Source organism: Musa acuminata, chromosome BXJ1-10 (genome assembly GCF_036884655.1).
Source record: "Musa acuminata AAA Group cultivar baxijiao chromosome BXJ1-10, Cavendish_Baxijiao_AAA, whole genome shotgun sequence".
Classification (NCBI taxonomy): domain Eukaryota; kingdom Viridiplantae; phylum Streptophyta; class Magnoliopsida; order Zingiberales; family Musaceae; genus Musa; species Musa acuminata.
In genome coordinates, this window is record NC_088336.1 from 23,098,733 (window position 1) to 23,111,796 (window position 13,064).

The 13,064-nt window shown below is 42.2% G+C and overlaps 2 protein-coding genes across 2 annotated transcripts; both read right to left on the reverse strand.

Annotated features, from left to right (window-relative positions):
* Window positions 1-1,564: 1,564 nt before the first annotated feature.
* On the reverse strand, window positions 1,565-4,214 carry LOC104000617 (gibberellin receptor GID1C). Its single transcript, XM_009422701.3, has 2 exons — window positions 3,720-4,214; window positions 1,565-3,176 (listed from the first exon to the last, which is right to left on the reverse strand). The coding sequence occupies exons 1-2, from the start codon at window positions 3,756-3,758 to the stop codon at window positions 2,166-2,168; spliced, it is 1,050 nt and encodes a 349-aa protein (XP_009420976.2). The 5' UTR covers window positions 3,759-4,214; the 3' UTR covers window positions 1,565-2,165.
* A 6,620-nt stretch (window positions 4,215-10,834) lies between these two features.
* On the reverse strand, window positions 10,835-12,055 carry LOC135595570 (transcription factor MYBC1-like). The gene has a single exon (XM_065086666.1). The coding sequence runs from the start codon at window positions 11,864-11,866 to the stop codon at window positions 11,051-11,053; it is 816 nt and encodes a 271-aa protein (XP_064942738.1). The 5' UTR covers window positions 11,867-12,055; the 3' UTR covers window positions 10,835-11,050.
* Window positions 12,056-13,064: the final 1,009 nt, after the last annotated feature.

Genomic DNA, 13,064 nt, shown 5'->3' on the forward strand with positions numbered 1-13,064 from the left:
GCCATCAAATGCAGAGACACAAGAGATGTTGTGGCATGCTAATAAAATATATTGGTGCAGAAAATATCATATGCATGAGATGCACAAGGGCTTTAAGGCATATCAATTTAAACTGCATTTGTAGAAAGCATCAAATGCGACGACACGAGATATGCATTGGGAGTTTTGTTGTGTTGAATTGCTCATGCAATGTGCATTAGAGACTTGTATAAGAGTATTGAGGCATGCCAAGATTCTGACACGAGATATGCATGAGGAAAACAAAAGCTTGTAGGCTTGAACTATCTTAAGATCATCGAATGTAGGAGATATGCAAGAGTGTCATCACATGCCAACTTAAACTACCTACGTAGAAAGCAAAAGATGTAAGAGACACATGAGAATATTGAGATATAGCAACTTAAATTAAGGAGCACCGAACAACCCATGTAAGGAGCACTGAACACGAGAGACATACAAGAGAATTATGACATGCTATGAAAATGTAAAAAAAAATAGACACACACAAAGGTATTGATGGCATGTCAACTTTAACAACTCGGGAACTTCAATCGTATGAGATATGAAAGGATATCAAAGACATACCAAATTAAATTACCCATGCACAAGATGTCAAATATGAAAGACACATTAGAGCATCAAACATAAGAATATCACAGAGTAACAACTTGAATTACTCAATTAGGGAATGTTAGACAAGAGAGACATCGAGGTATACTAACTTAAACTACCAACGAAAAGAGCATTTGATGTGAGAGATGCTCGAGGGTGTTGAGGATTTGTTAACTTGAATTGCTTATGTAGAAAGTATCGAATCCAAGAGATGCACTAGGATGTCAGGTGTGTCGAATTATTCTACCCATTTAACAAGCGTTGAATGTGAGAGACACATGTGAGAATTGAGATATGTTAATTTAAATCGCCCATGCGGAAGTGTAATATGTAGAAAATACACGAAGACATTTGAGGTCTACCAACCTAAACTATCGATCTATGCCGATATGATGATCATCACATTACGTTACATTACCATTATTGGTTCTAGAACTTAAATCTTGACGACAATGGTTACATCACAAAGGGCAAGAAAAGAAGAATAGAAAGTCGATTACAATGTAGAAAGTCAATAAATCGATCATCGATTTGACTTTATAAAGTCAATACGAATGTTATCATGACCGAAACCCTTATGCTCCTTCATGTCTCTCGTCCCCTTGATAGGAAACTCTCTCCCGAGCCCAAAGATCATGCAAAACTATACATCATAAGCATATCTGATAAAATTTCTTCAATACTTAAGCTAATAAAGAGTTCATATAAATAAGTTTAGTTCAGAGAATTCAAGTGTAATTATCAAATCTAGTCAAACAAAGAGAAGTGAAAGAGTAGATATAATCCATATAGAGAGAGGTATGGACTGTCGGTTAATATATAGGGTGATGCAATGTATTCGCATGCTTCATCTCGTTTCTAGTGTCTCCCATGGATACCTGAGAAGGTATCAGTGATGGGGAAATGTTCCTTGTATCTGTACACTTCATAATAATGGAATCCATTCACTATGTGCACACAATAAGATTAATAATCCACTGTATCAGGACACCAAAGATAAAAATAATGTCAAGAAAGAAATCACAGGCCATCCTTATACCCAACATAATATTCATGGCACGCAACGTTGACCAGGAAGGAAACTAGTCCTGTCGATGCATCCCCATACACAACAAGAAGGTGTTCCATCATCTTCTTCCTGAACTTGAATCACTGTACAATATGGTGTCCAACGGATACCACTGAACACACACACACACACACACCAGTAGAAGGAAGAAAGGCAATTCAGTTGTTCTTCTTCCATAGACTGCGTCACCTATAGAGTTAGCACCAGCTTCCAACCTCATCAAATATGAGGAGGAGCTGGATCAGGCAATAACAAAAGACTCTTATCAGTAGAAAGATGAAGAAAAGTCACCTTTGATTCAATGTTCATGAACAGCTTTGAGAGGTTTCAGTGGAGGCCAAGCTATACCGCTCTTGCCGCGGAATCATTCTTCGAGTTCTAGCGAGCGAGCAAGACGCTACCCGAGCTGCAACAAATCATTGACATGCCATCGAACTAAACTAGATCTGAGAAAAATGTGTAGCTTCTGTGAGAGTGTAGAGCTTCATATATTTGCAGGTTGCTTTAAGTTACAAGTAACGAAGTTCCTGATCTCCTCCATTACTTCATAGAAATGGTCGGTGTTCGGCAACAAGTAGAACCCGATCGTGGCCTGTTCACGGTAGACAAGCTTGACCTCTTTGCCGGCCTTCTTCAACCCCTCGGTGTAGGCCAATTGCCAGTCCTGAACAAGATCCAGACCTGCCACTATAACGAGGCTTTTGGTGAAAGGAAGCTCTTCGAGCTTCATGCCGTTGGGGCCAAAGGGGTTGCAAGCGGGGTGGTCTCTGTCGGCTCCCTCGGGGAGATAAGCCTTCCAGTACCAATCCCTGTCTTGAATCGTGACGAAGTACTTCCCATCCAATCTCTTCTCTGACTCGGTCCGGTGATTACCACCGAACATGGGGTTGAGGAGGATGTTCCCGGACACCTCGATCCCGGATTCTGCAGCCTTGACTGCCACATGGTGTGCGATGTTCCCCCCGGAGCTGTCACCACAGAGGAACACCCGAAGTTTAGCATCCTTGCCGCTGTGGAGCCATGGCTCGGTGGAAGCCCACTTGAGGGCGGCCCATCCGTCGTCATAGGCACAGGGATACCGGTATTCCGGTGATCGACGGTAGTCGACGGAGATGACGACGGCACCGCACAGGGAAACGAAGCGGCGGCAGAGGGAGTCGTAGATGGCAGTGTTGGACGAGGAGTGGGCGAAGCTGCCGCCGTGGAAGAAGATTATCACGGGGAAGGGATCGGGGGAGGGAGGCCGGTGGAGGTCGGCAAGGGGCGTGGTGGGGTTGGGAGGGGCGGGGCGGTAGATGCGGGCGAGGAGGTTGTTGGTGCGATCGATGACGACGTCGAAGGAGACGACGCCATTGACGGGAGAGGCATTGGCGGGGACCTTGCGGTCGAGGAATTCGGCGAGGTGGCGGTCGAAGGTGCCGTCAGGGCGGCGCAGCATGTTGTAGGCCAGCTTGAAGTTGGAGATGAGGACCCAGGTGTGCAGGGGAACCACCATCTGTAAGGCATCACAACACCAAAAGCTCAAATCAAGAAAGAGAATGAGGGCTTTTTCTTCGATTACAGGAGGAGTCGGTCGCGAAATGGAAGCAAGATTGGATCTTTTTGCGATGACAGCCAGGTGGGATTTCTCGAGAGCTTCCATGAATGCGTCTCTTGTTTCGTTTGATTAGCATCGAAGACAAAGATGAAGACAACAAGCGAGAATCAACGTGGTTTTTGTTTGCTTTCGCTATTTTCCTCTTTGGATGATGACGAAAGATTCCAACTTTTCCCAATTCCTTTAGTGGCCATCGATGATTCACGAAATTACTTCGCTTTTGGAATTCAAGAACTCAAAAGAAACACCCACCGCAGAGAGGAGGAAGAGAGAGAAGGGAACAAAGGGGAAGAGAGCCTAACGCAAGAGAAGAAACGATTCCAATCACTCAAAGCTGCCACCTTTAACAACACTGAAATCAAGATAAAACCCCAAAATCTGGAGAAAGAAGATGATTTCAAGACCAAATTCAAAGCAGGGAAGGCGAAAGGAGGTCCGTACCTTGGACTCGTTGGAGTTCACCTCGTTGCTTCCCGCCATCGCGAAACCGCACCCGGACGCAGAATGGCGAGAACAAGGAGGAGAAGGAACCGGAGTGAAAGAGCCACCCGAAGCGGAGAAAGCTCCCTCTTTTCCCCGTGAACCGAGCTCGAGAGATCCAACCCTCGACGACTCACCACCAAACCCGCAGCTTCTGTGCCCCACGAGCTCTCCTTCCACCGCACCACCACCCCCCCCGATCCCGCCGAAAAGAGCCGCCTTTCGAGATCGCAAGCGAGAAGATACTGCTCCAAGGAGAGGAAGGGCGATGGAAAGAGGAGGGAAGAGGGGGACAAGGGAGAAGAGAAGTTGTGGAGAAGAAGCCCGAGAGGAGGGCACCCGAGGACAGGGAGAAAGAGACAGAGGGAACCGTGAGGGAGAGACACAGCGTGAGAGAGGAAGTCGCGAGAAACGGCAAGGCGGAACCGCGGCCGCAGGAGACGACAAAGTGGGGCGGCAGAGGAAAATAAAAATGAACTGGGATGTTATGCGACCCACGTATCCACGTGGTACGACAAGTTCGCCACGTCAGAACGGCATGTCATCCTATGTCCAACGCGAGCATCATGTCCCCATATATATATATATATATATACCTAACACAAATTTGGTGGTTATAAATGCAATTAAACCTAATAATAATATACTTTATCGACCACCATATTGCATCTTTGAATAGGATTAATTATTAGTGGGCCAATAATTTGGATACATGTTGATAATTGTAAATAGAGAGAGAGAGAGAGAGAGTCATACCTTGAGACGATGTCTTATGTATAGCGAGGGGATTAAGTCATATCAAATCAAATGATGATATGGATACTGATGTGATGAAATGGTGTAGTAAACATAACAATATCATTACTATGTGTGTGTATATATAATAATTACTTATCAATGTGTATTCTTAAAACAAATGGGTATTTAATTTCAATCTCAATTTGTGCCCAAACGTCCCCTCTTGACTAAATCAAACTCACACATCGAGATCATGTGGTTCGCGAGATTCTTGGTAGAATGAATTAGCAATCACCTAACGAAGACTAACTCATCGGGATGGACCAATTCATTATTTTATATCAAAATGAAATGATATTGACATCCCCTTCTTTCACTGATTTGATCTAATAGTCTTACAAATAGTTTTTTTCACCATAAGAATATCTTATTTTAGTTTCTTCTCTATCTAATTATATCCTTAATTTAGTGGACATGTAATAGATTCCTTTTATCTTTCAATAAGATGCAATCTAATTAGATGTCAAATCCAAAGCTTGTCATCTAAACATATTTGACATACAATATATATATATTTGTATCATGAATTTTATTTTTGTCGGTGTAGATTGTAGTTGTTTGAGTTACGGAGATGATTTGGATCTAATCGAGATTTGTTTTAAATCTATCTCATTTTATATCACGATTCAACACTAAGTATGAGGTATTCTCGATGAATACCTCTTTTACATAAATTAACTGGACTAGTTCATCAAAGCTAATGAAAAATTATGTTAGAGAATATACAGTCCATTTTATAAAACAACCTAAGAGTTAATTATATTTCGAATCATCGGTGACAAGAGAGTACGTGATGCATTTCAAATAGAGATATAGTATGATGTTCTTAGCACCTAACTAAATTAATCATGAGATATGAAAATGATATGTTCGTTGTATCTTTCCTCGAGTATAATTCTTGTGGTCTATACTAATGGGAGACTTTGGAAGAAAAAAAAAAAGTAATTATAGATATACGATTTATAAAAGTAGATACATACGATATCAATAAATAAAATAGTAAAGATAGATGCAAGTAATATTGACCCTTCTTTTGTCTTTTGCAAACATCAACACGACAATGTAAAGTTGGCCGAGTTGAATTAGTGATATGCATGTCTACTTGAATCTAACAGTTAAACATACAATTTAATACCTCTGTCGGCAATCTTATGCCATTAATTACGCAAAGACAAATGCGAGAACAACACAATAATAAATGAAGAGAGAGAAAGCGAGGAGAAAGAGACAAAGAGTTTGCCACGACAAAAAGAACGCAACCCCCCCTCTCCCACCTTATCGTCTTCTTCTCTCCCTTCTTTAATGGCTCGGTGTTGACGTGCCCAACCAGAGTCCCTCTCCCTCACCACCCGTTGCATTTGTCTTCACACGAAGAGAGAGAGAGAGAGATCAGGAAGGAAAAGTGCGCTCTTCTTCGACCCATGGTTGGATCACGTCGTCAAAAGGAAAACACCGAGTCAGAGTAAACACAGTGATGTAAAGTTTGGAGTGCTTCGCCTTTGGTGGAGATGATTGTGGTCTTACAAGCTGGTCAACAATGGTGAAGTAATTAATCGAAGGGTTGTTGGAGTCCACGATGACTTCCATGGTGCATACCAACCGACCTAGATTCGTATATATCTACATTAGAAGATGATAACAGTTTGCTTACCACGAATGATGTCAAGGGAGAAATGTGCATGTAAACTAGAAGATGGACAAGTGATGGCAAGTGCTTTGATCTTTGGACGCATACGACATGCACCCAAATCCTTGTTTTCTTGTGTATCCTCATAAGAAAAGTGTGAGAAATAGAAAGCAAAGAGTAGAGAGAGTTCTCTTCTTCCTGTGGTTTATGTTATTTCCCATCGAGCGATCTCACTGCACCAAGCAAAAGATGGAAGATTTTGGACCCGGGAGAGTATCTTGGCATAGATTTTGTCGGGGTCAACTCAGATCACCAGCATCAAAAGTCAACCGTACGAGAGCCAACCGGTGGAGGTCAGAAAAAAAAAAAGTCAACGAAAAAAAGCAAAACACAAATTTGAACGTGACCTCGAAGAATGTAAAGTGGAAAAGCGTTCGTCTTTTCCGCCCTTTTGCATCATCATCTCGTTTGACTTCCCCACAGTGAGGTGAAAGAGTGCAGTAGTATCCATGCAAGCAGAAGAACCATGATCGTGTGAGGAAGAAAGATTTCTGAGCTCCCCAACATTTGCCATCCAGCGAGTCACATACACTTTCCACTTTTCTCTCGTTCTTCAACTCGGGATCTGAATGATCAGATCATATTCAGTCTTGGCTATAAGATTTATTACGTTGCAATTTAATATGATCGATATTTTCGCATAATCAAGTGATATAATATATATCATTCTAAATATAATTCAGATTCGACCACTCTCTTATTATAAAACCTCAAAGTTTGACGATCGATTTGTTGGATGATGCCCTTCTACTTCATGAACAGTAACTCGGATGGAGCATTAGGGGCACTCACAGAAACAGACAAGAAGAAGAGGGAAGCTGAAGTTGACAGATGGAGAGGGGGGGGTGGAAGCGAAGAGGGATGAGGACAAAGTGCAGCTCCACATGGTGGTGGTATGTTTGGCCACGGAGGACAGCCCATCTGTTGTGCAACACAAGAAAGGTGTCAGTGTGGGGTGTGATGGGAGGAAGAAGATGAAGAGGAGAGGAGAGGAGAGGAAAAGGTGTAGCCATTTGTACCTTCTTTTTGGCTTCTTGTGCTGTCGTTAAGGTTCTTTTGGCACAAGGAAATATATTAGTTAGAGTGCACTCCCACCGTCCCACATTAGAAGACTATGCTCCAACAAAGGAGTGTTATGTGATTTATTTTATTTATTGTGTTCAAGGAAAATATATATATATTTGTGGAAATGAAGATAGATAAGTCAGACATAATTGATATAAATGTGATAATAGGAAGGAAAGAGTTTTAGATAATTTTTGCATATTAGACTTTATTTATAGTACCAATAATACTAATCATCTTACATCATTTTTTATATCGATAAATCGACGGTCCCTAAATATAAAAATATATTAAAGGGAAAAACACTTCTTCACATTTCTATAATAGATTATGCTAAGGGGTTTGTCTTGTAAAATCGCTTTGTGTTTATTCATTTTAAACAATAAAAACATGTAAAGAGTTTAATATTTATTTTCTAATATTATATATATATATATATATATATATTTAATTGATGTGATATATCTAACTGATTCTTTATCATCTTTGATATATTTATAAAAAAAATGATATCAATTTTATTTTTTATCTTTTCTAATGATTGCATTTCAACATTTCCATCGATGTCATAAATGAGAAAATTACAACTTAGGTTTCCCAATCTAAATCTTAGTGAGCCAACCGATGTCGAGAAGGTGTGTGCCACATGACAACAAACGGTTAGTTAGGACTCTAATAGAGAGTTTGGTATGACGGAGAAGAAAAGCAATTTGATGATGAGAATATTATATATATATATGATGTGATTTTGATGTAAGGAGAGAGAGAGAGAGAGAGAGAGAGAGAGAGAGAGAGAGAGCTGACAAAGGGATAGAACGGTACAAAGATCACGGGAGGGAGGGTTGGGAGGGGTTAGATGTGATACCGATGGAGGCATCAACTGGCCACATCAATTGAAGTGTGAATGGTGGTGGGTGCGTCACGAGGGCGAGTCCCGTAAGCTACGCGACAACCCTCCTTTTGCCTCAACATGTGCTGCATGCTCTTTTCCTTCTTCTTTCTCTATAGATAGATAGATAGATAGATAGATAGATAGATAGATAGGTAGATAAGTAGATAGAGAGAGAAATAATTGTGATCGTTTTATTTGATTCCAAAATCCATCAGTCAAAATTGAAATCAAAATCAAAATCAAAATCAATCAATAAAAAAAATAAAATTAATTAGGTATTGTCTGATGATCAATCTAATTAAACAGAAATAAATCCTTCTGAAAGGAGTAATGTTTTCGAAAGGTGGGTCAACGATGCACCGAAGACGGAGTCAAGTGCCGTACGCTGACAGGGAGAAGCAAAGCTTGGGTGGCTCGGAGGAGGAGGAATGTGAAAGGAACAGTGCAGCCACCATCACTGTTGCTTTCGGCTCTTCCTCCTCGTCTTCCATGCTCCCCTCTCCCACTTCTAGCGGAGACAGGGGGTGATGGGAAACCGGCGGGCATATGGTGGAGAGGCTTTTCCGGCACTTTGTCAGCGGTATTTTTGGCGAATCGAAGAAGAAGGAGGAGGAGGAGGAATAAAGAATTGGTCGATGCAGGGTAAGGTATGGTAGGCCTGTCCCCAGCATGCACTGTTTGGAGTCCGCTGCAGCTTTCTCGAGCTCATGCACAGAACTGTGACTACACCAAGTATTGCAGGGACTAAAAGAAGGGAAGCAGCCATGACTTGGCCTCCGCAGGGACAGTCAGTATTCTGAGGGTTTCTGGAGTCTATCATCATGGTCTTTCCCACAGATATATTATCCTTAGCATGTTGGACACAAGTCTCTTGTTTTGAGATCTGTATTAAGGAAGTTGGCATCTGATTCCACCACAAGTCGAGCATCTAATTCCTTGACAGGCGCACCACCTTTCCTCCTTCCTCTTCACAGCCGCATCTTCCACCTCTTTTCCTTTTTCTAAGCATGTAAAACTCTCTCTCTCTCTCTCTCTCTCTCTCTCTCTCTCTCTAGTTTAGGGAGATAAACTATGTCAAATGGGCCTTCTCTTTATAAGAACACCAACAGTTCATAAGCAGACATGATGTGGGAGGCCCATTAACAACACCAGACAGAATGTGGAAGAGGTAGTAGTCATCATCCTACCAATTCCTAATTGTCACATAAACTGTTGTAGTGAGAACATACCCTATCTTTCATGATTTTGGTTTAAGATCAACAATGAAAACATTAGTGATGAATGAGTCCTGCAAAATGGATCATTTGTGGACCAACTGGAGCATCAGAAGAAAAAGGAATGTGGTCTTTCTTATGTTTTTGTTGCTTATCATTTACATGTATGTGGTCATTTCACAAAGTTGATGTTTTTTTCCCAGCCAAACAAGCCTTTCATGGACTGCAAAAGCAGATGATTCAAAATCCAACAAGCTCAGCTCCAAATGAACTTACCAAGCAATCATATTTTGCACCTAACTGGTCCACTGAAGTAAGAAGCAGTCCCTTAAGAGTCATCTGTAAGAATAGTTATAGCTATGTACTTGACAAAGGTTAATCCTTGTACTCTTTGAATTCAACCAATCACCACAATTCCTAATTGTCTCTCTCTCTTCTGATTTTACCCATGGTAGGTTAACCCTCCTTTTTCTTTCATTTCCTTGGAAACTAGACAAGCAAGATTTTCTAACGTAGCAGGTAAGCAGGCAAATTTTGGTGACTACAAACATGGAATGCTGAAAGCTAAAAATTCTGTAGATGATATGAACAAATTGTTGATGCTCAAATCATAGGCTTCCCAACTTAATGCCATGTTCTGAGGTTGATGTTGAGGCACCAATAGCATTGTGTTCAACCACATCAAAATAACCAGAAACTAGATGTTTGTCTAGGGATATGTTCTGATGTCATCAGAATAGATGGGAAACAAGAAGCAGAATATTCAGGAAAGAAATCATGCTTTAGGAAGGAAGAATGGAAATATGATATTGGGTTGATGCTTGTGAGGTTATAAGGGCATGGGTAAAACCATAAGAAATAAGCTGAGCATAAATCCAACAATACAACAAAGTGCTGAACATCATAGTTGCACCAAAGTATATATATGTATGAACAGATCTTATTTTATGGTTGCTCATTTTTCAAAAATAATAATCAGAAGCAACCCAAACAATGGTCAACTGATCATATTGACTTTGGAGTTAGAATTTATTCATGTGCAACAGGATCAGTGTTAGCATGATATCTTCTCCAGCATCCTCTAATCAAACTACTAATTTTGGAGCAAAATATCACCATTACCTGAATATAACAAAATTTCTAGGTCATGCAATTTGCACAAAAAAACATTATGACAGGACACCAGCCTTCTGAAATATAAAGGTAAATAGATAGAAGTCATCTACAGAGCCATGCCAATAGCAGCAAAAACATGGTGCAAAAATGAGTTACTAGTCATTGTGCAGTGTGCACCTTGCTGCAGAATGCAGGGTTGTAAGAGCAGAGAGCTATGCTCAGAGTTGTAATAGTGTTCATGCATGATTCATCACAAACAATGCCATGAGCAACAAAACTTGGCAACCAAAATGAAACAATCAGAGAAACAAATGCAAACTACCAGATGTGATGCCATTCTTCTCCCTTCCTCCACTGACTCTAACACTACTGATCAGAAGTGACAACAACAAGAACAACAAGAACAACAAGAAGATAGCTGTCTGCTAAATCAAAGAACAGGGAAGATGCATGTACTTCCCCTGAGACATTAGACTGGACATGGTGAATAGAGTAACCATGGGGAAGGAGAATACCAGGATCAGTCCTCTCCTGTAGGGAAGAGCGTTAGCTCCTTCCTCCTTGCACCACCTTCTCCCATCCCGCTCCATTCCGAAGTATTCAAATAAGCGGCGGCGGTTGAATGCGGTGACACTGGCGCCGACCCCATTCCGGGCACCAGTCCCATCGTCCGATGCGTCACCGGAGGCGGCTGCATGTTTCGAGTCAAGAACCCCGGGCCACTGCCCGGAAAATGTCCCAAATGCGTCTGATGGTAGTACTGATGCTGCTGCTGCTGCTGCAGCTGCACGGGCGCCGTGTTCTGTTGGTGGTGCTGTAGCGCGGCCACCGGCATCCGTCCCAGGAAAGGTTGTGGGGCCGAGGAGGGGGAGGAGGGGTTGAGACCATGCATCTGCATGCGCTTGAGGTAGAGGCGGTACTTCTGGAGGTGGCTGGCGACGTTCTCGCGGGTGAGGCCGTCGACGCCCATGAGCTGCATGATGGTCTTGGGGACGGCGTTATTGATGCCGAGGTGGGCGACGGCGTCCACGAACCGCTTGTGGAGCTGCGGCGTCCAAACCAGCCGCGGCCGCTTCAACGTCCTCGCCGGCTCCTCCTCCCCACGGCCTCCGTTGAGGTCGGAGGAGTGGGGGCCGCGGAGGAGATCGTCCGGCGCCGGGTCGGCGCCGGTGGTGGGAGCGGAGGAGGAAGAGGGGATTCCGAAGGCGAGGGCGAGATCAGGGGTGATGAGAGCTTGGGAGAGGGGCATGAGCTCGTGGGGCGACGGGAGCTGCTCCTCCCAATCCCAGCGAGCGAAGCATTTGGGCTCTTCATCTACCTCTACTTCTTCCCTCATCGCTCTCTCCTCTTCGCCGTAATCCTTCCGCTACTTGCGCGACAGAACCAGACGGCAACGACGATGATGGTGAAGGACGCAATCGAAGGAAAGCAACGAGAGGAGATAAGTGGTGGCGGCGGCGGCGGCGGCGGCGTTGGGACTTTGAGAGAGAACGACGGAGGGAAGGAGGAGTTCGAGGTGGATCTTTCTTTCGTTGGGACAACAATTCTTTCGTTACTCACGTGACTTACCCTACTAATATACCTGTTTCATGATTGGACTTACTAACGGCTCCAGGATGTGGCTCTCTCTGTGAGAAGCCAAGTGGTGACGTTTCTGGTGGCAGTATTATTATTTTGTTTTCTTCCTCCTCTTCTTTTCTTAATGGTTTGGGAAAGTATTCTTTCGTGCTTTGTCGGTTTGCTTTGTGTTTTGGCGTTATCTGCGGACTATTCTGGAATTTAATAATCGTACGTAAATGCATCCAATTTTTCACCTTTAAAAATAATATATATTAATATACGCTTTGAAGCTTTTTTCCGTAGTAAATTCTAAAATAATAATAAATAACTCCACATCTTCTAGTTCTAGAAATAATAAAACGTATCAATTATATAAATTATATTAAACAAAATATATTCCTTTATATTTACAAATAAAAAAAAGGACAAATAATGATTTCTTAATCCACCAAGATGGGAAAGCTAATTAAGGCCTCCTAACTCTGCCACTACCGACGTGAGGGATCATATGCAATAAGGCAGCATCCAAAGCACGCTTAGCCTCCATCATCATCTGACACGTTGATGGAATTAGCACTATTTCTTTAAAGGCCGGAGCTCAGTTAGCACCGTGTGATGATTTGATGCTGCCCACCTAAAGAATAATAATATTATCGAGGAGTTGTAGACGAGCATCTTACGAATAGAAAAATAGAGAGCATGCTCTTTGCATGTGATGTGGTCGCATTGGGTGGATAAAACCCCATTATGAATGATCCAATCATGTCTTTTGTTGTGGGACGCTTCATAATTAATTTGATTATACTATCATCGTAGAACACTTCAACCACTACACCACTAAGAGTCATTACTGTTTTATTATCATAAGACACTTTGTGAATAATTTAATCATATCTTTTGTGTGTAGGATGTTTCATAGTTAATTCGATTGTATTATCATCGCATGATGCTTCATGCTCGATTTGATCACATCC